The following is a 25,492-nucleotide window of genomic DNA, read 5'->3' as shown; positions in this document are numbered from 1 at the left end:
CTCTCCACTGTTGGTGGATCTAGCTTTGGGGATATCGCTCACCTTTTCGGGTGTGGCTGCTAAACCCGCTGTGGCTGGCAGACCAGGCTGTCACAGATCGGGGAACGGCTGACCTGAACTCCTATTGGGCTACTACTAAACAGCGCATCCCTCCCTGTGGTCTGGGATGCCTTCAAGGCTACCATGCATGGCTCGTTTGCTGTGGTCATAGGGCAGGCCTGCAAGGCATTTCACTCCAGATTGGTAGATGTGGAGCAGGAGCTTTGAGTGGCAGAGGTGGCCTACTCTGTATCCCCTACACATGAAAAATATGCTGCCTGGCGACACAAGGCCAGGGAATTAGACATGGTACTACTCGAGCACACCCAGAAAAAAATGGTATATGAAAATCAGCAACTCTTCAAATTTGGAGACAAAAATAGTAGCCTACCTGTCTAGACCAGGCTATCAGCCATGCAGCATCCCTAGAAATCAGAACTCGGAGGGCATAGTAGTGGAACAGACAAAGGAGGTAGTAGAGGCTAGACATGTGCAATTCGTTTAGTTTCTAATTCGTTTTTTAACGAAAATTCAGAAATTCGTTAATTTCAAATTTTCGTTTTCACGAATTTTTTATTTCCGAATTTTTGGACTTCCGAAAATTTCGAATTTCCGAAAAATCCAATTTTCGTATTTCCGAAAAATCGAATTTCCGAATTTTTTAATTTTCGTATTTCCGAATTTTTCAATTTCTGAATTTTCGGACTTCCGAAATTTTTAATTTCCGAATTTCGGAATTTTTAATTTCCGAATTTTCGTATTTCCGAATTTTTAAATTTCCGAATTTTCGTATTTCCGAATTTTAGGTTTTCGGAAATACGAAACATTTTTGTTTTTTTTAAATTTTAAAAATCCCGAATTTTAGAAATTTCAAATTTTTTATTTTTTATTTTCGATTTTTTAAATTTTAGAAATTTCGAATTTTCGATTTTTTTTTAAAATTTTAGAAATTCTGCATTTTCGAACTTTCAATTTTCGAATTTTCGAATTTTTCGAATTTACGATTTTTTTATTTTAGAAATTTCGAATTTATGAATTTTCGAAATTTATAATTTTCGAAATTCCGAATTTTCGAATTTTTCATTTTCGAATTTTTTTAACTTTTCTTTTTCGAATTTTGGAATTTTTCATTTTCGAAATTTCGAAAATGAAAAATTCGAAAAATAAAATGTTTTCGAAATTGTGGAATTTTTTCATTTCTGAATTTTTCCGACTTTTTTGAATTTCCGAAAAAAAAATATAATTTTCGTTTCATTCGTTTTTTTTCGTTTTATTTGTTTTTTGCTTTTTTCGGAGATCCGAAAATTCTGAATTCGGAATTTCAGAATTTTTGAATTTCCCGAATTTACGAATTTACGAAAAAAGCAAAAAACGAATGAAACAAAAACGGAAAAAAAATTGTTTTTGATTTTCCCGAATTTCCAAAAAAATAAAAAAAAACGAAAATAACATAAGCGAAAAAAACGATTTGTTTGGCAGTGCACATGTCTAGTAGAGGCTTTTGTTACATTCTACTCTACTCTATATTCCATCAGGGCCCCCTGAAGAAATAGGAAAAGTCATCCGATCCTTTGCTAGAAATAAGACGCCAGGGTTGGATGGATTCCCTATAGAATGGTACACACAATATAGAGAGCTACTGATCCCACATCTCCTCAGGGTTTACAACTATGCCCTGATAACGGGATAGCTACTGCTCTCAATGTCTGAGGCGCTGATTGTCTTTATCCCCAAACCTCACAAGAACCATCTTCTCTGCGACTTGGATATTAAAATCTTAGCCAAAGTACTTGCCCAGAGATTAAACACGGTCATTACTACTGTCATTGGAGCGGATCAGACAGGATTTATCCCTGGCAGATCTACCTCCATTAATTTAGGGCGGCTCTTTACCAACATGCAGGCCACTCATGACACAATGGGCTCCAGGGCTGTTTTAGCCCTGAATGCTCATAAGGCCTTTGATTCGGTGGAGTGGCAGTATCTAATGGAAGGCTTGACAAAATTCGGATTTGGGAACACGTTTATTAAATGGGTTTGGTTACTATACTACAAACCTAGATTAAGATTAAATACAACCATTTACGACCCCTTTATGATACGTATGGGTACCAGACAGGGGTGCCCTCTGTCGCCACTACTATTTGCGCTGGCGATAGAACCACTAGCAGCGCTGATCAGATCTAGTGGGGAGGTTGTGGGACTGGGGGCCTGGAAGAAAAGCTATCCTTATAAGTGGATGATATGTTGATTTATTTGGCGGACCCCTAGCCATCACTCCCCACTCTACTGTATTTTATTCTGCGCTTTGGGCACTTTTCTGGCTATCAAGTATACTGGGACAAATCCCTGTTGTTTATGCTGGACCAATCCTCCCCAATTACACTACCACCCTCATGTCCATTACAGATCGTACATACCTTTCGCTATCTAGGTATTGAGATACAGCAGTCTATCTCCTCATACACCAAAATTTATTTAGATCCACTCATTCATAGAATGAGGAATACACTTAAGATCTGGGCCACTCTTCCCCTGACGTTGTTGGGTAGAATAAATATTTTAGAAATGATCTTTTTACCGCGTTTTCTATATATACTGGGTAACTCCCTGTGATGCATTTGCCTATATGTCTCAGTCTAATTCTCCCTGCTTGGTTAAATTGTGGGTTAGAGGTAAAATGGATTCATGTGTTACAAGCTATTGACATGTTAATGACCCGTCTGCAGCTAGCTCCTTATTTCAAAGGGATGTTAAACCTGTTTACTGTGATTAGAGGTGACTCATGTTATGTATTCTGATTGCTTCATTATGCGGTGCCAGGCTGCCCAGCTAATGTGTTCTGTACACCTTGTAATTAACTTCCCTGATGTCATTATTTAAAGAAAATGTGTCTCAGGTCGGCTTCGAATTGTCTGGCTATATTCTGTATGAGAAACTCCTGAGTGTGTGAAAAGGGGGTGGAGCTCCCATTGTTCCTTGATTAAGGATTTAGCTTGTAAAACTGTATTTATAACCAGCAGCAAGCTGCCAATAAATCAGTCTTGGTTCCAGCATTCAATCTTGACTCATGTGTGGATGATCCTGTGATGTTCTTGTATGGAGAGGAGGGAATGCTTGACGGGGATGTCATACCGATACCGTCACAAACTGGTTGGCAGCGGCGGGATTTTCCCTTCTACTCTCCCTTACACCAGGATTCCAAGCAGACACTGGGAACAGTGAATGTAAGGCTTACACCCTGCTTAAAAGAAATACACTGAAAGAACTACTAGAAGTTCGTGGAAGGATTGCTAGCAACAAAACCAAGCGGGTCATCATAGCAGAATTAATGGAGCTAGACCAGGAGAACGGGATTGCAGCAACGCCAGCAGTACAAGAGATGGAGACACCAGTGATTCAGGAAGAGGAATCACCAGCCAACAAGCTAATGAGAGAGAAGCTAGCGTGGTTCGGCCCGAACCCAAAGCCGGATGTGGTGCTGAAAGTGATGGACCTGTTAGTAAACGCAGAGCTACAGTTAAAACTGGCAGCAGTCCAACAAGCAGCCGCACATTCTCCAAACAGTGAGTACAGCACAGCAGACGCAAGGAAGATTCCGTTTAGCGCTTTTAAAGCTTTTGATGAAAAGGATTGTGAGATTGATAACTTCCTGGCGGATTTTGAGCGACAATGTAACCTGCACCGAATAGCTAGAGGAGAGTGGGTTGCAATATTGTCAGGCAAACTGTCAGGCAAAGCTTCTGATGCTTTCCGGACCGTGCCAGATCAGGATATCCATAGCTACGCCAGGGTTAAAGAAGTGCTCCTAGCTCGTTATGCAGTAACCCCAGAGTCCCACCGACAGAAGTTCAGGGACTCACGCAAAACCACGAAAGACTCTTACGCGGAATGGGCATGCCAGTTGTCCCTGTCGGCCTCTAACTGGGTTAACAGCAGCCAGGCCACCACCGCAGAGGACATTTTGCAACTAATGCTCCTGGAGCAATTTTACAATCACATCCAGACGGATGTCAAAGATTGGGTGAGAGATCGCAGGCCCATGACTCTACCAGAGGCCGCGAAGTTGGCGGATGAATATGCGGATACTCGCAAGACAAACCAGGTCACACCACGGGTACAACCTCCACGACCAACGGCGCCCTCACACCCACCAGCCGCTAGATACCAACCGCCTAACAGACCGATGACATCGAGCCCTCGCTATCCACGCCAGGAGGACAACGAACAACGCTGCTTCCGGTGCAAACAGTTGGGTCACTTCAAGCAGAATTGCCCCCTGAATGACAACACCAGATCAAATTGGTCTCAACCTGGGTACCGCCCACCAGCAGCAGCCCATTGTGTAGACTCGGCTTGGGATCCCCAGGAGCTGGGTCAGGAAGAACCATTGAGCACCCCTTACGAAGCCCTCATGGTACAATCTGTTATTACGGACAACAGGGAACACCATTGTCAGCTGGTCATGGGCGACAGCCGTGAGCCGGAGGGGCCTTGGAGGGGGCTGGGCAGAAAGAGGCACCGCCAGCTACCCTCCAAGAAGAAGAGGTCCTGGAAGTCATATAACCAGCGGACCTGGGAGGAGAAGAAGCGACTGGAGGAGATGGAATCGCAGCGGGCGCCCCAGATGCAGGCCGAGATGTTCGCCAAGGGCCCACCGGTGGCCCCTTACACCACCACCCAGTTCCTGATGATGAAGGACCACGTGGAAAGCCTGCAGGACCTGAGCAAGCAGGAGCTGATCCGTGAATACATGGAGCTGGAGGAGTGCATAAGCCGCATGGAGGAGGAGAACCACCGCCTGAGGTCACAGCAGGCCGACCCCCCCAGGCTCCATGAACTGGAGATGGAGCTGGAGAAGCTCCAAGAGGAGAACCGGCGGCTGCGGAGGGAGCAGGGGGTGGCTGACCTTATGGGGCTCTGATTCCCCCTCCCCCCCGGACTCTGAGCACCAGTGCTACAGCATTTCAACAAATATAACTTTTCCTTTTTATGAATCTCCTGTGATTGTCACTTCAGAGCCATAACCTGCCCCTCCCATAGCGGGACATCTAGACGGCGGCGCACAGACCCATTCGCCGTCTTCACCCTGACTTCTGGTGACTCTGCAGATCGCACAAAGACTTGGGGACTGACCGGCGTGTGATCTGACGACCCGGTGGCATACCTGAGTCGGAAGCAGTTACCAAGGGAGGTCAGTCACGCCAAACGGAGTTAACCTCGGACTAAAAGCTCTGAACCCGTCAACCCTACTGGACCAGGGAAGGTCCAACCGGGTTTGCCGTAGCAGGGAGAAAAAGGGGGGCCATTGTGATGCATTTGCCTATATGTCTCAGTCTAATTCTCCCTGCTTGGTTAAATTGTGGGTTAGAGGTAAAATGGATTCATGTGTTACAAGCTATTGACATGTTAATGACCCGTCTGCAGCTAGCTCCTTATTTCAAAGGGATGTTAAACCTGTTTACTGTGATTAGAGGTGAATCATGTTATGTATTCTGATTGCTTCATTATGCGGTGCCAGGCTGCCCAGCTAATGTGTTCTGTACACCTTGTAATTAACTTCCCTGATGTCATTATTTAAAGAAAATGTGTCTCAGGTCGGCTTCGAATTGTCTGGCTATATTCTGTATGAGAAACTCCTGAGTGTGTGAAAAGGGGGTGGAGCTCCCATTGTTCCTTGATTAAGGATTTAGCTTGTAAAACTGTATTTATAACCAGCAGCAAGCTGCCAATAAATCAGTCTTGGTTCCAGCATTCAATCTTGACTCATGTGTGGATGATCCTGTGATGTTCTTGTATGGAGAGGAGGGAATGCTTGACGGGGATGTCATACCGATACCGTCACACTCCCCAATATACATCCCCAAAAACAAGTTTAAGGAAATTGATACGATTCTTATTAAATTTATTTGGGGAGGAGGGGTAGCTAGAATAGCAAAAGACACGCTACAACTACCTATTTTGGAGGGGGGATTGGCGCTCCCTTGCCTTCAAACTTATTATGTGGCCTCACAGCTGGCCCATGCACACTGGTGGTATCCCGAGGAGAACAATGCAGCAACAGCATTGGAGGCAGCTACCTTTGGTTCCTATAAATCTCTCCAAAATCTAATACATCGTCTCTCCACTAGGGAAAGAGAGGGTACGAAAGTTCTCTCAATGACCCTACGAATATTTAAACTCTCAAAACTACTGCCGTCCAGTATGCATAAAACATATTCCCCTAATGCCCCCTTATGGGGTAACCCGGGTCTACCAGAATTCTTCCGTAGGAACAGACGGTGAGTTCTGGTTCAAGCGGGGAGTTAGATTGATTTCCCACCTATTTACAGTGAACGGCTTTCGATCCTTTGTCGAATTTTGCAGGGACTAGGGCCTTCCTCTTATGCCCTATTTCTGATATCTGCAGATACGCTGTACCGATTCGACACAGTTTGGCCTCCGAAACAGAGATATCCAACCCTCCCCACCCGAACGCTTATTGACTGACCCGTCTCACACTAAACTTGTATCCACGTACTACACAAATCTCCTTCATACTACGACAACTAGGATTAGCACCACCAAAAATAAATGGTGCTCTGACCATACCAGTGCTGATGGAGGATATGTGCGTACGCATATATGCATTTATGTTTTTATCTGTTTGTTTGTAAACAATAAAAAGTATACCTTTAAAAAAAAGTCAGCAGTTACAAATCTGTAGCTTCTGATTTTTAATAAAAGGACTCTTATCTGTCCAGGGATCCAGTGCCATCCTTACCTGGGCTAGTTCTTCATTAGCCTTCTGGTTCCCAGTACAGGCATCCTAACTGTGGGCAGCCAGCAATACAGCTTTCAGCTTCACAGCTCTTTGTGAATGGTCCCCATGTCTTCTGGGACCTATGATGTGTCCCAGAAGACTGTGGGGAGGGAAGGGGAAAGGAGAGCTTCCATTTGGATCGCCTTAGCAATCTGAGCAGAAGTGGGAATGGGCATTCTCATAATTAGGTACCCGCTCCCCCTCCCAAAAAATGGCATACCAAATGTGGCAGAAGAGGAGGGAAAGAGGACTTAAAGCGAGAATTCCCCTTTTGGGTCATGCAAAGTTATTGCCAAATAAACAGTGGAAATTAAAAAATTGCTGTGGTTCATACACTACTATATACTCAGGTGATACACAAGGATGAAACAAATCTTCCTACATAAGTTGTACCTGTTGATATGCACTCTTCTCTACATCGTCTTAAAACACTCAGATAAAAGGCTTTTTCTTACCAGTAGAAGGCAGAGAACGATGATCTGACGTCACACACACTGCACAACTAGAGCACAGAGCTCAGTGAAACCTGAAACCTGAGTTGAGGGAATGCACATTTCCCACCGAACACAGAATCATAGGGAAATTTATACAGCTGATGCTGTCATTTACCTGCTGTGTGCTGGATGGGGCGCTGTCGATTCAGCATAGACTATTATCACTATTATCACTGAGTGGTTTGGAGTATATACTATAGAAAGATATGCTTTGTTCAAAGGTTTACGAACACTTTTAAGTGGCTAATAAAATAGTATGGCACAACAATCGTAAAACTATTAAAACTTTAGATAAATATTACATTAACTATTTTTCACTTTTATGCTTTTTGTTTTATTGGTGTCTATATCCCTGTTGGAAAGAAAATGCTCTATTTGAGCTGGTGACCATTGTAATGCTGTATTGTTTACTCTGTAGAAATACATTTTAGAAATAGAATGTTCATGTTATTACATTTCTTTTGATGTTTTTCAGGTGCTTCATGAACCTTTAATTGATGAAGATCCAGTATTTATTGCTACTTGTACTGAACGGGAACTTCGTAAAAGGAAAAAGAGAAAATTCAGCCTTTGGGTTCGACAGTGTTCTTCCACAGGCTTCATATGTCAGGTGAGTGGTTTGCCTAGTGTATTTTAAGTGTCACTAAACAGAATCCTTATTCTCCAGATATAATCTATACACATTTCCCAGCAAATACTGCATACTCTTGTATGGTGATTGGTCTACTTTTGACAGACTACCCCCCCCCCCCCCCCCAATGGTGTTGCTGAGCAATTTCCTATTAGAGAGGCTTTTATTATTTGTGGGCTCTTTTCTTGCCTTTACAAAACACTGACTATTTCAGTCACAAACATCCTAGTGTTTAAGGATCTTATGGACAAGAGACTGTAAACCTCTTTTAAGTCCTTATTCTCCCTAGGATACCCTGTCCTGTAATCTACCAATTCTGTCATTTACATTTGCCAAACATTGGGGGCGTGGACCAGGGATATGGACAAGGAACCTGTATGCATCCTGATAGATAATTCAGTTTTGAAACAATTTGAAACAATTAGAACTAATGCATGTTACCCAGCCTATCTGCATTTTGCTGTGGGTACACAACACTACATGTTCTTTGCCTTTTGCCTTTGGTCTGTCCACTGTACCTCAAGTAATCATCTAGGTGCTAGCCTCTGTGGTTGTTCTGCTGTGTTCATTGGGCATTAACATCATGGAATGATTGGACAACCTCTTGCTGAGAGAAGAGTCAGCTCAAGCCCTGTCTGCCAATGTCCATAAGATGGTTCAGACTCTTCAAAGGTTCTGTTGGATCCTAAACCTTCAGAAATCAGCACCGGAACCAACACTTTGTCTTTTCCTAGACACTGCTCAGTCCCAAAAGACAAACTCCTGACTCTCTGGTCTCAAGTTAAGACTCTGCATTCAACAAACCATTCAACATGTCAATATTCTGACTGCGTTGGACAAGAAAGTACAATCTCTGAATTCTGAATTAGCTTAAAGGGATTGTAAACCCTCTAGGTTTTTCATCTTAATGCATTAAAGTAAAAAAACATCTGTAGTGCAGCAGCCCCCTAGAGCCCCCCTTGTACTTACTGAACCCGATCTTTCCAGCGACAGGGAGGAGCCATTGGCTTCCACTGCTGTCAATCAAATCCAGTGACACAGGAGCTGGGGGTGAGGCCAAGTCCTGCTGTCTGTTCTGCTGTTTGTGTCAAATGGAGCTGCGTCATCTACTCATTTCCGAGATCGGGGATGTGACCTGTTCCGGTGACACAGCATGCTGCTGATTGGCGAACACATCGAGAGTGGGGAGCACCCCGCCCCACTGTCATTTGTCTGTATGGCAGGGGTGAGGTGGTTAAAGGCAGTTCAGAAAATTTAAAGCTGTGAACGTTAAAGTGGTTCTAAAGACAGGAGGTTTTTGTAACTTAATACATTAAAATTGTAGCACTACCCCCATAGGAGCTGCTGGTTTAGTTTTGGGTCTTGCACGTTACCTTGCTCTTCGTTGTCTAGGGCAGGGGTCTCCAAACATTCTAAACAAAGGGCCAGTTTATTGTCCTTCAGACTCTTGGAGGGCCGGACTTTGACCAGCGGGAGTAGAAATTTTCCTAGCATCATTGTTAGTGAACATCTGGTATTAGGGGGAGGAATAGTGCCCCATTGCTGGTATCATAGAGAGTAATAGTGCTCTATTAGTTGTGTCAGTGCAAGAAATGGTGCTCCATTGTCGGTGTCAGATGGCAGAATAGTGTCTCGTATCAGTGGGAGGGATAGTGCCCCAAGGGCCCGATAATGTCAAGCAAAGGGCCGCATCCGGCCCTCGGGCCGCAGTTTGGAGACCACTGGTCTAGGGGATGAGATGAGAGTCTAAGAAACTTCAATGTCCACACAAGTTGTAAATCCCTTTTCTGTCAGTTTTTTTTTCACACAAACTTGTATAGGTATAGGGGCGGAGGGTTAGGGGATGGTTCAGGCACACGATGCAGATCACTGGGAACTTCTATGGTTTCAAAAGTCACCACTTTCCTCAGAGTGGGTATTGCTCACCCAGATGGGCCTCTCTCACTGGCCTAGCAGCCAGGATGATGCACGGACAAAAAGAATACAGTCTCTGCCACAGACCTTTCTTTCAGAGTAGAAACAAAGTGTTCAAGAATCCTCTGCCACAGGATTTAGTACCCGGATCTCCAGCCGTACAGTTTAGAGCCTTTAAGCCAACCCGGCAACATTGTAAGGCATCAAAGAATACGGTGCATTTTCCAATGAAGTTAACAGGCCTCTCCCGAGATACCAGCCTTCCGCTTGGCCCTCTCCAGGACAGGTCCTCCGCTGAATTCCTCCATTGAGTGGCTTCCTCCCGCAGAACAGACAGCACAAGATCACCTTCAAGGTGCAGGCCACAGTCAATATGACTGGGCCTACCTGGCAAAAATGCAGTCTCGGGCCAACGTGGTCCCGGGGCTGAAAATGGAACATCACATGCCTCAAGCCAGGAGGGCCACGAGGCAAAAAGGACCCAGAAAAATGGCGTCTGCCCCTTAAGTATCCTTCCCCAGCATGCCCAGCGGGGAGACCACTCCCACTGGGCTGTTCCCGGGGAAAAGATACCCAATGCACTCTGGTTTGCCTGTGTTCCAACATTGGCCTGTGGTGGTAATGCCACCTACAGGCAAACAATGGGAAAACCATCCAAGCACAGCCATAGCTGGAACAGAGGCTGATATAACCTTAGGCCGAGCCAACTACCAGCTCAGACACCCACTAAATTTAAACATAGCGCCTGGTCATCAGGAGCAGGGCGCTACAAAGTAAAAAAAACTTCCACTAATTATTCCCCCAACCCCCCCAACTCCCCCACCCAAATGCTAACCTGGAATGATCCAGCACTGTGCCCATCTGGAGCATTGGGCAGAGGCACGTTGTGTGCGTCAATAGATGCACACAGCCCGGCTCAGGAATAAGGTGTGCCACCATAGGAAACCGCTTACTGTGGTGACTCGCCAAGCAGAGAAGGAGCAGAGAGTACCGGAGGGGAAACAGGGCCGCTTTGTGCAAAACCATTGTGCAGAGCTAAATATAACGTGTTTGTTATTTAAAGAAATACAAATATATATATATATATATATATATGTGTGTATATGTGTATATAGAGGGGTGTAAATAAGGGCCTGCAGAACACCCACTCTGTGCCAAATCAAACCCACAGATCCCTAAGCAGCACCAACAGAGACAAGAATAGTAAAATATTTTTCAATATACAACCATTGAGCAGCCGTTTAAAAATTAAAAGGAAAATAAAAACACGGTATAAGAATAAAACAGTTCAGTCTCTGTAGTATTAAAATACACAAAACAGTGCTAAAAAATCAATAATGATAGACTCGTGGAAAAAAAACACTGAATAAAGTCTTGGATGTAGTCAAGGTGATGTAAACAATCCAAAGTGCTGAATGGTATCGAAGTAGTGGTAATCCTAGCGTGCACCTTCCACCAGGGAAAACAATGATCTCAATCCACCGCGTGATGCACTCTCCCCAAGGGGGTTAAACTCACCAAAACTGAAAAATCAGAGCCTTAAGTAAGCGAATACATCAGCCACTTTGTCACAGACCATCACCAGCAGACGGGGACAGCAGGCACAGGAGCTCCACACAAGGTCATAAAAACAAGGAACAGCAATATAGTGTAATCCTGTTTATTAATCCAAAGTACATCAAATCACAATAAAATGAGCATACAAGTGACCCCAGAGGGCGCTATCACCGGATCCAGCCATCCATGGAGAGCAGGGGAATCCTTGCAGACACCGTAGCAGCTTCCTAGTTTGGAGAGCGGAGTGGGTGAAGCGCACACGTCACTTCCGGGTTAGCGGGGATGTCGTGGGTCACGCCCGCAAGTGAGTTTAACCCCCTTGGGGAGAGTGCATCACGCGGTGGATTGAGATAATTGTTTTCCCTGGTGGAAGGTGCACGCTAGGATTACCACTACTGACACACCATTCAGCACTTTGGATTGTTTACATCACCTTGACTACATCCAAGACTTTCTTTATTCAGTGTTTTTTACCACGAGTCTATCATTATTGATTTTTTAGCGCTGTTTTGTGTATTTTAATACTATAGAGACTGAACTGTTTTGTTCTTATACCGTGTTTTTATATATATTATTATTATTATACAGGATTTATATAGCGCCAACAGTATATATACTGTATATATACGTGTGTATGTGTGTGTGTGCCTCTACGATCCCTTTCACTAACTCTTCTGTCTGATAACATTATCAAATAATGCCATTCCTGTAGCTCCAATAACCAAGAGCCAGAAGGTCCCAGCACTGCCTGCAACGTAGATATTTTTCTGTTTTCTCATAATTTTTATGACAGAATGCTATTATAGCATCTAAGTAAACTTAATGCAGCAGCTAATGACCGATGAATATGTCAAATTGTGCATAGCAAATTCACCTGCTTACATTTGATGTTTGACTTAGTTAATTAGGTATTGAACAATGACCCTGGGTCAATATTGAATACTAGTTCTCAGAAACCTGAAAGCAAATTCATATAATTGGTGTGTACAATAGTTGTTTAGGGCACATTATGGATAAGATTCAGACTTGTAATCTAGGTGCACTTTCCACTGTGCTAGTTTGCTTTTAGCTTTGAACGTACCTTAGTAAATAGATAGAACAGTATATTATATTTACTTGTTTTAACCTCTTATTTAAAAAGAAAATCCTGGTTTCTAGCTTTGGCCAACATGGTCTCATACATCCCCTGGGGTTTTCATGAACATTTTTTTTCTTTCATTTGGAAGAGGGGAGAAGGGGCTTTTTAACTGCTTGCCGACCAGCGCACGACTATATATGTCGGCAGCATGGCACGGACAGGCAGATGGACGTATATATATGTCCCATTTAAGATCGCGGCATTGTGGATCGCCGTGGGGATACCAGCGATCGTTTCACGGTGAGGAAGAACGGGGAGATGCTGATGTAAACTAGCATCTCCCTGCTCTGCCTAGTGACAATGACAGTGATCACCGCTTCCTGTAATCGGAAGTGGTGATCACTGTCTTGTCACATGTAACACATCCCCTCTACAGTAAGAATCACTCACTAGGGAACACTTAACCCCTACAGCGCCACCTAGTGGTTAACCCCTTCACTGCCAGTGTAATTTTTACAGTAATCAGTGCATTTTTATAGCACTGATCGCTGTAAAAATGACAATGGTCCCAAAAATGTGTCAAAAGTGTCCGATGTGTCCGCCATAATGTCGCAGTCATAATAAAAATCGCTGATCGCCGCTATTACTAGTGTAGCATTACCCCCAGAGGAGCTGCTGGATTTTTGGGCGACGTGTTACCTCTTGGCTCCTCCGAAATTCCTAGGGGTAATTTATGTGTAATACATCTAGTAGAAGTAAAGGAATGTCCAGACAGGTGCTCTTTGCTGTGCTCTTTATTACCCAGCCGGGTAAAAACAGTAAGCTTGTGTTGAGGAAAGTAAAGCTGAGGAAGATAGGAGAATAGCAGATTCAGGCGTAATGATAGGAAACAGTCCTGCTCCCAAACGTAACACTTCTTAGCACCACTCTCGCTGAAGTGGGTGCCACACTGGACGAAGAAAAACAGCCAGAACCAATGGTGTCTTCCCCATAAATACCCCTCCCCAGCATGCACAGCGAGGACAAACCCTCATGATTGGCTGCTGGGAAAGAGCACCCAAACCTTGACTCCACTGCTGCCACCTGCAGCACCGGGGCTGGAAGAACACCCCAGTACAGCAGAATGGACTCACAGCACAGCCAAGCTGAGACAGAGACCGCATTTTGCACTAACAATCAGGATCAGAGTCTAACTACACTCTGATCTATGCATACATTTAGATAGCACCAGTACTGTATAGTACATAGGCGCTACACAAATAAAAAAAAAATATTAATAAAAATGCCATAAAACTATCCCCTATTTTGTAGACGCTATAACTTTTGCGCAAACCGATCAATAAACACTTATTGCAATTTTTTTACCAAAAATATGTAGAAGAATACGTATCGACCTAAACTGAGGAAAACATTTTTTTTTATATATTTTTGGGGAATATTTATTGTAGAAAAAAGTTAAAAATATGATTTTTTTTTCAAAATTGTCGCTCTATCTTTGTTTATGGCGCAAAAAAAAAATGCAGAGGTGATCAAATACCACCATAAGAAAGCTCTATTTGAGGGGAAAAAACTACGTCAATTTTGTTTGGGAGCCACGTCGCACGATTGTCAGTTAAAGCAACGAAGTGCCGAATTTCAAAAAGTGGCCTGGTCTTTGACCAGCAAAATGGTCCGGGGCTAAAGTGGTTAAGCTAAGCACACCCTCTTGCATGCCGGCCTGAGATAAGGAAGAATGGATTTCAGGAAGTAAATGCTACATGAATCATCTGCCCTTACTCAAGATAGCCGTTTCTAAAAATGCTTTCAAAGTGTTTTGCTCAGAATATTAACCACTAAGACCTCATTCACACTTGGCGGACTCCGTTCCTACGGAGTCCGCCTGCTCCCGTCAGCTCAGTGGGAGATCAGTCCGCAGATCTCCGCTGAGCCGACAGATGACAAGCTCCTCTTTGCTCACTGAGCGGGGAGGGGCTTGTCGGGCACCGCTGTGTCCTATGGAGCGATCTAATGAAAACGGACAGCCGGTCCATTTTCATCAGATCTTACCCGATCCGATCCGCATGGACGAATGGGGATGTGGCCCCCATACGTCTGTTTTTAGCGGATCGGATGTCAGCAGACATGTCTCCGCTGACATCCGACGCTCCATAGGAATGCATGGAGCGGCCGTTCAGGTCCGTGACAGACGGACCCGAACGGCCCGTAGTGTGAATGAGGCCTTACAGACCGCCCGCCACAGGAATACATTGCTACTTTGAAGAGGAATACCGTTGTCATGGTAGAAGCTAGCTACCATAACCCCTGTACTCTCTTCAAGAGTGGGTGGTCCGCTTTCAGATAAAAGTGGTCTCTGTGGCCGATTTGCCATGAGATCACTTTTATCGGTGGCGGGAGAGGGCGCTGCTCTCCGCCGCTTACCGGAGCTGTCGGCAGGTAAATATTTTTGACCCCAGAGCTCATATTTAAGAGGACCTGTCATGCTTTTTTCCATTACAAGGAAGGTTTACCTTCCTTGCAATAGGAATAAAAGAGACCCAATTAGTTTTTTTAAAACCGTGTCAAAATAAAAAGATAAAAGTAAAATAAATAAGAAAAAAAATGTTTTTAATGCGCCCTGTCCTAACGAGCTTGTGTGCAGAAGCGAGCGCATAGGTGAGTAGCGCCTGCATATGAAAATGGTGTTTGAGATATTGCCACGATCGTTAAAGCGAGAGCAATAATTCTAGCCCTAGACCTCCTCTGTAACTCAAAACATGCAACCTGTAGTATTTTTAAAAACGTTGTCCTATGGAAATTTTTAGGGGAAAAGTTTGTTGCCATTCCACGAGCGGGTACAACTTTGAAGCGTTACATGTTGGGGTATCAATTTACTCACAATATAATAAAAAATTGTGCTAACTTTACTGTTGTTTTACCAAAAAAAGTGTGCTTGTAAGACTGCTGCGCAAATATGGTGTGACAAAATGTATTGCAACGACCTCCATTTTATTCTCCATTTATTCTCTAGAAAAAAATATATAATGTTTGGGTGTTCTAAGTAATTTTCTAGCAAAAAAAAATGTTTTTAACTTGTAAACACCAAATCAGAAAGAGGCTTGGTGTCAGGTCACCTGTGGCCAGGTGACAAATGCACCCCGTTGGAGACAGGGGTTCACCGCAAGGTAGTGAACCTAATAACCGACTGCTGCAGATGGACAGAAAACGTGAGCCCAAGATTCCCCAGGGCGCAGAGTCTAAGGTCCAGCAGGTGTTCACCAGAGCCTCTAGTGGTGAGGATAGCCTTCGCTGCAACTGAACCCAGGTCGCGGCCCCTGGGGTCCCCCAGGTCACGATCCGTAGGGAGAGAGGGGAAGCAGCCACTGAGGACAAAAAGGATAGTGATGGGCAAGCTGAGGTCGGGGCAACAGGCAGACGAGGGTAACCAAGGGACAGGCCAAAGGTCAGGGTCACAGGCAAACAGTAATAGTCAGAGACGAGCCAAATTCGGTAGACAGAAAGGTAAACGTAGCACAGGGCAGACAGGAACATAAGCAAACAAAGTTGAACAGCAAAGCAGACCTGCAGTGCAACAGTTAATATAGACTTCCTGGGGTGGCCTGGGGTGGGGCCATACAGGGAGGAGAGATGATAAAAAGGCAGCCAGAAGAGAGTCAGGCCTCTAATGGACACATGAGGAGAAGGTAAGCTGCCAGACATTATTACATGTCCATGACACTTGGTCCTTAAGTGGTTAAAAAGAAATTAACCACTTCAGCCCTGGACCATTTTGCCGGTCAATGACTGGGTCACTTTTTGCGATTCGGCACTGCGCCGCTTTAACTGACAATTGCGTGGTTGTGCGACGCGGCTCCCAAACAAAATTGGCATCCTTTTTTTCCCACAAAAAGAGCTTTCTTTTGGTGGTATTTGATCACCTCTGCGTTTTTTATTTTTTGCGATATAAACAAAAATAGAGCGACAATTTTGAAAAAAAATAAAATATTTTTTACTTTTTGCTATAATAAATATCCTCAGTTTAGGTCGATACGTATTCTTCTACATATTTTTCATAAAAAAATCGCAATAAGCGTTTATTGATTGCTTTGCACAAAAGTTATAGCGTCTACAAAATAGGGGATAGTTTTATGGCATTTTTAATAATATTTTTTTTTTTACTAGTAATGACGGGGATCTGTGATTTTTATCGGTACTGCGACCTTATGGCGGACACTTCGGACACTTTTGACACATTTTTGGGACCATTGGCATTTTTATAGCGATCAGTGCTATAAAAATGCATTGATTACTGTAAAAATGCCACTGGCATGTAAGGGGTTAACACTAGAGGGCGAGGAAGGGGTTAATTATGTTCCCTGTGTGTGTGTTCTAACTGAAGGGGGGGTGGGACTGACTGGGGGAAATGACAGATCGCTGTTCATACATTGTATGAACAGACGAACAGTCATTTCTCCCCCTGACAGGACCGGGAGCTGTGTTTACACACACAGCTCCCGGTTCTCGCTCGTGTAACGAGCGATCGTGGGTGCCCGGTGGTGATCGCGCCCGCCGGGCACGCGCGTGGCACCAGGGGCAATCCAGTGGCTGAAATGCAAAATCACGTAATATTACGTGATTTTGCGCAGCCGAGCTGGCCTGCCGCCGTAAAACTGCGGCGGCTGGTCGGCAAGCGGTTAAACAGTATTTTCAGTTTGTGGTGCTCAGATACAGTTTAATAGTTTAATACATTAATAGGTAATAGTCTGCAGGCACTTTTGAGGTGTTATTTGTTTTGTGGTATAGAACTATAGTTTGATAGAGGGACTAGAAAATGTGATCCTAAAGAATTGGGTGTTCATATGTATAAAACACAAATGTATTTAAATGCATTATGTCAAAACTATAAAATAATTATTCTTATGGTTCAGACTTTGCAACATCTGCTTTATTATCTACAGTATCTCACAAATATAAATAAATGGTGATTCTGCGCAACATATCACACTAATAGAATAGTGATATCACATAAGCAAGATAAATGTAAGAGCTGACAAATAATCAGCATATAGTATTAAATGCAAGGAGAATAGTGAGTCCAAATATAAATATATATATACTCAAATAGTGAATAGTGAGTCCAAAATATATAATACTCATAAGGCGAATGTGCAAAAATATATAAAGAATATTGTGCAAAAAAAAACGGAATGGAAGTTCAATCCCAATAGTAAACACAAATCAGCTGTCAGGGCAGATATTCTGAATGCACTGGATGAAGGTGAGCACCAGCTCTATGGTGTGAGTGCACGGCCGTGCGATAGAAGATAAACCAGATCCCTGGCTGAGCTCCCGGGACTCTTACCTCTCAGCCCTCCTAAATGGGCATTGATGTACAGGTCACTCGCAGCCTTCTATGGGTGGTCCCTGATGTTTCCTCTCTTGATCTGATGGATCCTTCCTTGATTGGGACAGATGCTCCTCAAAACCAGATGGATGATGTGGGTTATAAGAGAGAGAGAGAGGGGACTCCCATAGTGAGGTAACGTTTGGTGCAGGTAAAATATGTTTATTGAGGAAAAACCTGCACTTACATTAAAAGAAAAATAAAAGTGCAACGAGGAAACAAACAAGCGGCGTTTGAATCGCCAGCTTACGTCACTCCAGGTGTACGTCCTCCAATTCCTACGCGTTACGACACCACGTGTCTTCGTCTGGGGAATCTGATTGGTAGTGTGGCTGTTGTTTATATAACCGAAAAACAGGAAGTCTCATCGCGGCCATTTTCTTGTAGACCGTGATCTAATGGACATCAGACATACTAGAGGGGGCATAAACCACTCTAGAGCTCGGCAATAGAAAACGTGTGTAGAGGATACCGAGCACTATATTTAAAACGGGCAAACGTACGGTTCCTGGTATAAAGGCCAGCTAAATTATACATAGTAAAGACTATTAATGGAGACCTTTATAAAATAATAATAGTGAACCGTAAAGTCATATGACCAGCATAATATAATTGAGACTAGCACCAGAGCATGGACATCATCAATGACAATCCACTAGGTGTCGCTCATGAGCTAAAGTCTATGGCTTTTATTGTAACCTTTACATGGTAATAACTGGGTTTTACAATGATAAAATTAATATATGTAAAATGATATATATTAAAAATTCTTTAAAGCATAATGAAACTTAACATGTGTAAAAAACCTAGTAGTATCTATAGCCACAGGGGGCTCCCATATAAATTAATAATATGGAATAAATATAGTACTGATATTTAAATATGTTAAAAAATTTAAAATTAAAAGTAGAGGGTGTATATAAATAATACATATATATGGTGGTCGTACACTCGGTTTGTCGCATTACAACCACAGAATATATATACATACACACAGATAATAGGCAATTTAATAAAAAATATGATCAATGGATGGTGATGGACCTATATATAACTAGTCTAAAAATGTGGAGAACTAAAAATTGCTGAGGAAGCAGTTGAGGTCAAACTCAACGTTCATTCCTCCTGGTGTCAGGGTGCGCATCTTATGAATCCACTGGGATTCTTTTTGACTTATCGTGCGCACCTTGTGGCTTCCTCTCCAAGAGGGGTTAAATTTGTCAATGCCCCAGAATTGCAATTGTGAGGGATCCCGATTGTGTATCTGATCAAAGTGTCTAGAGACACTATGTTTCGGGAAGCCATTTATTATGTTCTCCACATGCTCACTAATTCGAACCTTCAAGGCCCTTTTTGTTCTCCCAACATATTGTAAATTACAGCTACATTGTAGCACATATACCACTGCTTCGGTGTGACATCCAATAAAGTCTCTAATCACATGGGTTTCTCCTGTGTTTGTTGCCACAAACTCGGTACGTTTCTTTTGAAACTTTTGTGATTTTCGACATGCATTGCAATTTTTGCATGGATAGAAGCCTTTTCCCGAAAAGAATGAATATCCCGGCTTTGATGGTGGTTCTACTACTGATTTTACAATCAAGTTCCTTAGAGTAGGTGCTCGTTTATATACTATCCTTGGTTTTTCAGGAAGTAATTTCCCTAAATCTTTATCTCCTTTTAAAATGTGCCAGTGTCTTCCAATTAATTTGGCCACATCTTTATATTGGGAGTTGTAATCAAGGATAAGTACTGGTGCTGTTTGTTGTTGGCACTTTTTTGGTTTGTCCTGTAGCATCTCTTTTCTATCCAGTTTTTTGACCGTGTCTATTTGGCCTTTAATCCATGACTCTTCATATCCTTTTTCTTTGAACCTCAAACCAATCAGGTCTGCTTGTAATGAGTAGTCACTCTCATATGTACAATTTCTTCTTAATCTAACTAGTTGCCCCTTAGGGATGTTAAAAAGCCAAGGTTTAAAATGACAACTGTCAGTTGAGAGATAACTATTCATATCTACGTTTTTAAAATGTGTTTTAGTAACAATCTTGTCTTTCTCAATACTAATATTCAGGTCTAGGAAGTCTACAGATTTATCATCGATTTTCCACACCAGGGAAATATTTTTATCATTTCTATTGAGTGTTTCAAGGAAGTTGTCCAAGCTCTCTCTATTCCCACTCCACAAGATAATGATGTCGTCTATATATCTTTTGTAGAGAGATAACTCAGTGGGAGTATTCTCGTATATAGCTGACTCTTCCCATAATGCCATGAAGGCATTTGCCACACTAGGTGCGAATTTCGCTCCCATGGCAATACCAATTGCCTGATGGTAAAAGTTCTGGTCATACCAGAAGTAATTACACTTAAGGCACAAATCAAGGCATTTAATGAGAAACTTCCTTTGTGGACATATGAGGTTACTAAATTTACGTAAAAGCCATTTAACGGCGAAGCAGGCGTCATGGTGTTGTACAATAGTGTACAGTGATGTAACATCTGCCGTGGCGATCAACGTTCTTCCTTCGCTCACGGGTACTGTATCTAATAACTGTAGTATATGTTTCGTGTCCTTGAGGTGAGCTGGTGTAGCTTGGACTGCAGGCTGGATAAAATAATCTATATACTGTCCCATCCTCGCAGTCAGGGAATCTATCCCGTTTACAATAGGCCTTCCTGGTGGGTTTTTTTTAGGGATTTATGGATCTTGGGGACAGTATATATAACAGGTGTTCTACAGGTTTCTGGCATTAAATATTTAGATTCTTTTTTATTCAGGATATCTTTTTTCTTTCCTAAATCAATAAGTAATGCCAGTTCTTTCTTATACTTTCTGATCGGATTTCCCAGAAGTTTAGTATAAGTGGTGCCATCTTGTAATTGTCTACTCAGTTCGTTTTGGTACTGTTCTTTCGATTGTATCACAACTGCTCCTCCCTTATCTGCAGGGCGGATAACGATGTCAGTTCTTTCTTTAAGTAGTTTAATACCCTTCTTTATATGGATGGGGTCGCTCCTATTTTTTAGTTTCAGAGACTCCAGGTCTTGTAAAACCATTTTGCTAAAAACGTCAATATGTTGGTTCTTAGAGATTTGGGGGTTGTAAACCGAGTTATTTCTCAGGGTACTGTGTACTGGTATATTCCCATTACTTGCTGTAATTGGGCGGGATGTGAAAGGGTTATTTAAGATGGCCTTTTTAATAGTGAGTTTCCTCACATATTTCCGTATTCCAATGTATGTGTCGAATTTATTGAGGTTCTTGGTGGGTGCATGTTTCAATCCTTTATCTAAGACCGCCAATTCTTCTGCCGTCACAGATTTCCCACTCAAATTTACCACGTTTCCACCGATCTTTCTCTTTTTCGCTTGGAATCCCTTTCCCGCTCGATGGCCTCTCTTTGTTCGGGATTTAGCCTGTCTTCCTGAGTTTTCCTTAGTGGCGAACGGTAGTGTTCTGATTGCCGTCGTGGGGAGGGGTCTCTCCTCTCCCTGTCTAAAAAAGCCCTTTGTGTACTATGATCGTAATAACTCAAAGGTTGGCGCTGATCATAGTAGGGATCCTGATAATATCGTAGGGGCTCAAATCTATTTTGTGTGTATATAGGGGCTCTATCAGCCCCCCGGCGATATTCATATTGTTGTGGTGGCGGCCCTCTATACTCCCTCTGGTGGACTTGATAGTTTTGTCCATTTGATCCATTATTGGAGGGTTTTTTAAAAGGTTTTTTAAAAGTTTTTTTCCCCGTTTTCTTGGGGGTACGCTGTCCCTGATTAGTGTTCTGTGGTTGTTCATAGTACGGTCTAGCATATTGTGTTGGTTCCTGATATGGTCTACTGGTTTCAGGATAATATGTTCTCTCATCTAGTCTTGATTCAACACGGTTAATCATAGGTGTGGGGTCTAAAATTCTGACCTCTCTCTCCGGTGTTGAATAGGTCGAAGTAGGTTGTGTTGCTTCGACCTTTTGTTGCCATTTAAAGACTAGGTCTGACTTATAATCGCCAACATCGCGTTGATACTTTTTCATTTTTCGTTGTTGCACTTCCAGATCTTTACTGTTAAGATCTTTGTTTAATTGTGTTGTGAGTTTCTTAAAGTCCTCAGATTCTTTGTGTGGATCTAGTTTCGATTTCAATTCTTCTATCTGTTTCTCTATGGTGCGTGCCTTACGTTGTTTCCGTTTCAGCAGAAATTTGAGGCCCTCAACGCTTTTGGTATTAAAAAATTCGAACCATTCATCCATAGACTCTTTGTCGGTCAAGCCGTCATTAGGGGGAAGTTCCCACCGTAATCTACGGGGGGCAATATTTTCCCTAATGTATCTGTCAAAGGTGTTAATATCCCACCAGAGACTCACTTTTTTCTCCATGTGGTGACCTAGCTTTCTGACTAAGCTCTCAAGGTCCGTATTACGTGTTTTATTGAGTGGGTTAAAGACATCATCAAGGTTCACATTTCTATTTTCCATAAATGAAAAAACATCCATAATGGCAGCAAAAGTAAATATGTAAATAAACAGTGGATAAAGTGACAAGTGCTTTTGCGCTAAAATGGATCCTAAATGAGTGAATCCACCAAAAATATATAGTGCAGCAAAACCTAATTATGTTTACATGACATAAAACAGGAATATAAATAAATGGTGATTCTGCGCAACATATCACACTAATAGAATAGTGATATCACATAAGCAAGATAAATGTAAGAGCTGACAAATAATCAGCATATAGTATTAAATGCAAGGAGAATAGTGAGTCCAAATATAAATATATATATACTCAAATAGTGAATAGTGAGTCCAAAATATATAATACTCATAAGGCGAATGTGCAAAAATATATAAAGAATATTGTGCAAAAAAAAAACGGAATGGAAGTTCAATCCCAATAGTAAACACAAATCAGCTGTCAGGGCAGATATTCTGAATGCACTGGATGAAGGTGAGCACCAGCTCTATGGTGTGAGTGCACGGCCGTGCGATAGAAGATAAACCAGATCCCTGGCTGAGCTCCCGGGACTCTTACCTCTCAGCCCTCCTAAATGGGCATTGATGTACAGGTCACTCGCAGCCTTCTATGGGTGGTCCCTGATGTTTCCTCTCTTGATCTGATGGATCCTTCCTTGATTGGGACAGATGCTCCTCAAAACCAGATGGATGATGTGGGTTATAAGAGAGAGAGAGAGGGGACTCCCATAGTGAGGTAACGTTTGGTGCAGGTAAAATATGTTTATTGAGGAAAAACCTGCACTTACATTAAAAGAAAAATAAAAGTGCAACGAGGAAACAAACAAGCGGCGTTTGAATCGCCAGCTTACGTCACTCCAGGTGTACGTCCTCCAATTCCTACGCGTTACGACACCACGTGTCTTCGTCTGGGGAATCTGATTGGTAGTGTGGCTGTTGTTTATATAACCGAAAAACAGGAAGTCTCATCGCGGCCATTTTCTTGTAGACCGTGATCTAATGGACATCAGACATACTAGAGGGGGCATAAACCACTCTAGAGCTCGGCAATAGAAAACGTGTGTAGAGGATACCGAGCACTATATTTAAAACGGGCAAACGTACGGTTCCTGGTATAAAGGCCAGCTAAATTATACATAGTAAAGACTATTAATGGAGACCTTTATAAAATAATAATAGTGAACCGTAAAGTCATATGACCAGCATAATATATATGCTGATTATTTGTCAGCTCTTACATTTATCTTGCTTATGTGATATCACTATTCTATTAGTGTGATATGTTGCGCAGAATCACCATTTATTTATATTCCTGTTTTATGTCATGTAAACATAATTAGGTTTTGCTGCACTATATATTTTTGGTGGATTCACTCATTTAGGATCCATTTTAGCGCAAAAGCACTTGTCACTTTATCCACTGTTTATTTACATATTTACTTTTGCTGCCATTATGGATGTTTTTTCATTTATGGAAAATAGAAATGTGAACCTTGATGATGTCTTTAACCCACTCAATAAAACACGTAATACGGACCTTGAGAGCTTAGTCAGAAAGCTAGGTCACCACATGGAGAAAAAAGTGAGTCTCTGGTGGGATATTAACACCTTTGACAGATACATTAGGGAAAATATTGCCCCCCGTAGATTACGGTGGGAACTTCCCCCTAATGACGGCTTGACCGACAAAGAGTCTATGGATGAATGGTTCGAATTTTTTAATACCAAAAGCGTTGAGGGCCTCAAATTTCTGCTGAAACGGAAACAACGTAAGGCACGCACCATAGAGAAACAGATAGAAGAATTGAAATCGAAACTAGATCCACACAAAGAATCTGAGGACTTTAAGAAACTCACAACACAATTAAACAAAGATCTTAACAGTAAAGATCTGGAAGTGCAACAACGAAAAATGAAAAAGTATCAACGCGATGTTGGCGATTATAAGTCAGACCTAGTCTTTAAATGGCAACAAAAGGTCGAAGCAACACAACCTACTTCGACCTATTCAACACCGGAGAGAGAGGTCAGAATTTTAGACCCCACACCTATGATTAACCGTGTTGAATCAAGACTAGATGAGAGAACATATTATCCTGAAACCAGTAGACCATATCAGGAACCAACACAATATGCTAGACCGTACTATGAACAACCACAGAACACTAATCAGGGACAGCGTACCCCCAAGAAAACGGGGAAAAAAACTTTTAAAAAACCTTTTAAAAAACCCTCCAATAATGGATCAAATGGACAAAACTATCAAGTCCACCAGAGGGAGTATAGAGGGCCGCCACCACAACAATATGAATATCGCCGGGGGGCTGATAGAGCCCCTATATACACACAAAATAGATTTGAGCCCCTACGATATTATCAGGATCCCTACTATGATCAGCGCCAACCTTTGAGTTATTACGATCATAGTACACAAAGGGCTTTTTTAGACAGGGAGAGGAGAGACCCCTCCCCACGACGGCAATCAGAACACTACCGTTCGCCACTAAGGAAAACTCAGGAAGACAGGCTAAATCCCGAACAAAGAGAGGCCATCGAGCGGGAAAGGGATTCCAAGCGAAAAAGAGAAAGATCGGTGGAAACGTGGTAAATTTGAGTGGGAAATCTGTGACGGCAGAAGAATTGGCGGTCTTAGATAAAGGATTGAAACATGCACCCACCAAGAACCTCAATAAATTCGACACATACATTGGAATACGGAAATATGTGAGGAAACTCACTATTAAAAAGGCCATCTTAAATAACCCTTTCACATCCCGCCCAATTACAGCAAGTAATGGGAATATACCAGTACACAGTACCCTGAGAAATAACTCGGTTTACAACCCCCAAATCTCTAAGAACCAACATATTGACGTTTTTAGCAAAATGGTTTTACAAGACCTGGAGTCTCTGAAACTAAAAAATAGGAGCGACCCCATCCATATAAAGAAGGGTATTAAACTACTTAAAGAAAGAACTGACATCGTTATCCGCCCTGCAGATAAGGGAGGAGCAGTTGTGATACAATCGAAAGAACAGTACCAAAACGAACTGAGTAGACAATTACAAGATGGCACCACTTATACTAAACTTCTGGGAAATCCGATCAGAAAGTATAAGAAAGA

The 25,492-nt window shown here is 42.5% G+C and overlaps 1 protein-coding gene across 1 annotated transcript in view; it reads left to right on the top strand.

The window, feature by feature from the left end:
- Positions 1 to 25,492, top strand: part of PGBD5 (piggyBac transposable element derived 5) — a 205,417-nt gene that overhangs the window by 89,991 nt on the left and 89,934 nt on the right. Inside the window, exon 3 of the mRNA XM_040350678.1 lies at positions 7,811 to 7,945. Coding sequence (XP_040206612.1) covers positions 7,811 to 7,945 — 135 coding nt within the window. The remainder of the gene's footprint in view (positions 1 to 7,810; positions 7,946 to 25,492) is intronic.

Source organism: Rana temporaria, chromosome 4, assembly GCF_905171775.1.
Source record: "Rana temporaria chromosome 4, aRanTem1.1, whole genome shotgun sequence".
NCBI lineage: Eukaryota > Metazoa > Chordata > Amphibia > Anura > Ranidae > Rana > Rana temporaria.
This window is presented reverse-complemented; position numbering and strand designations above follow the sequence as displayed.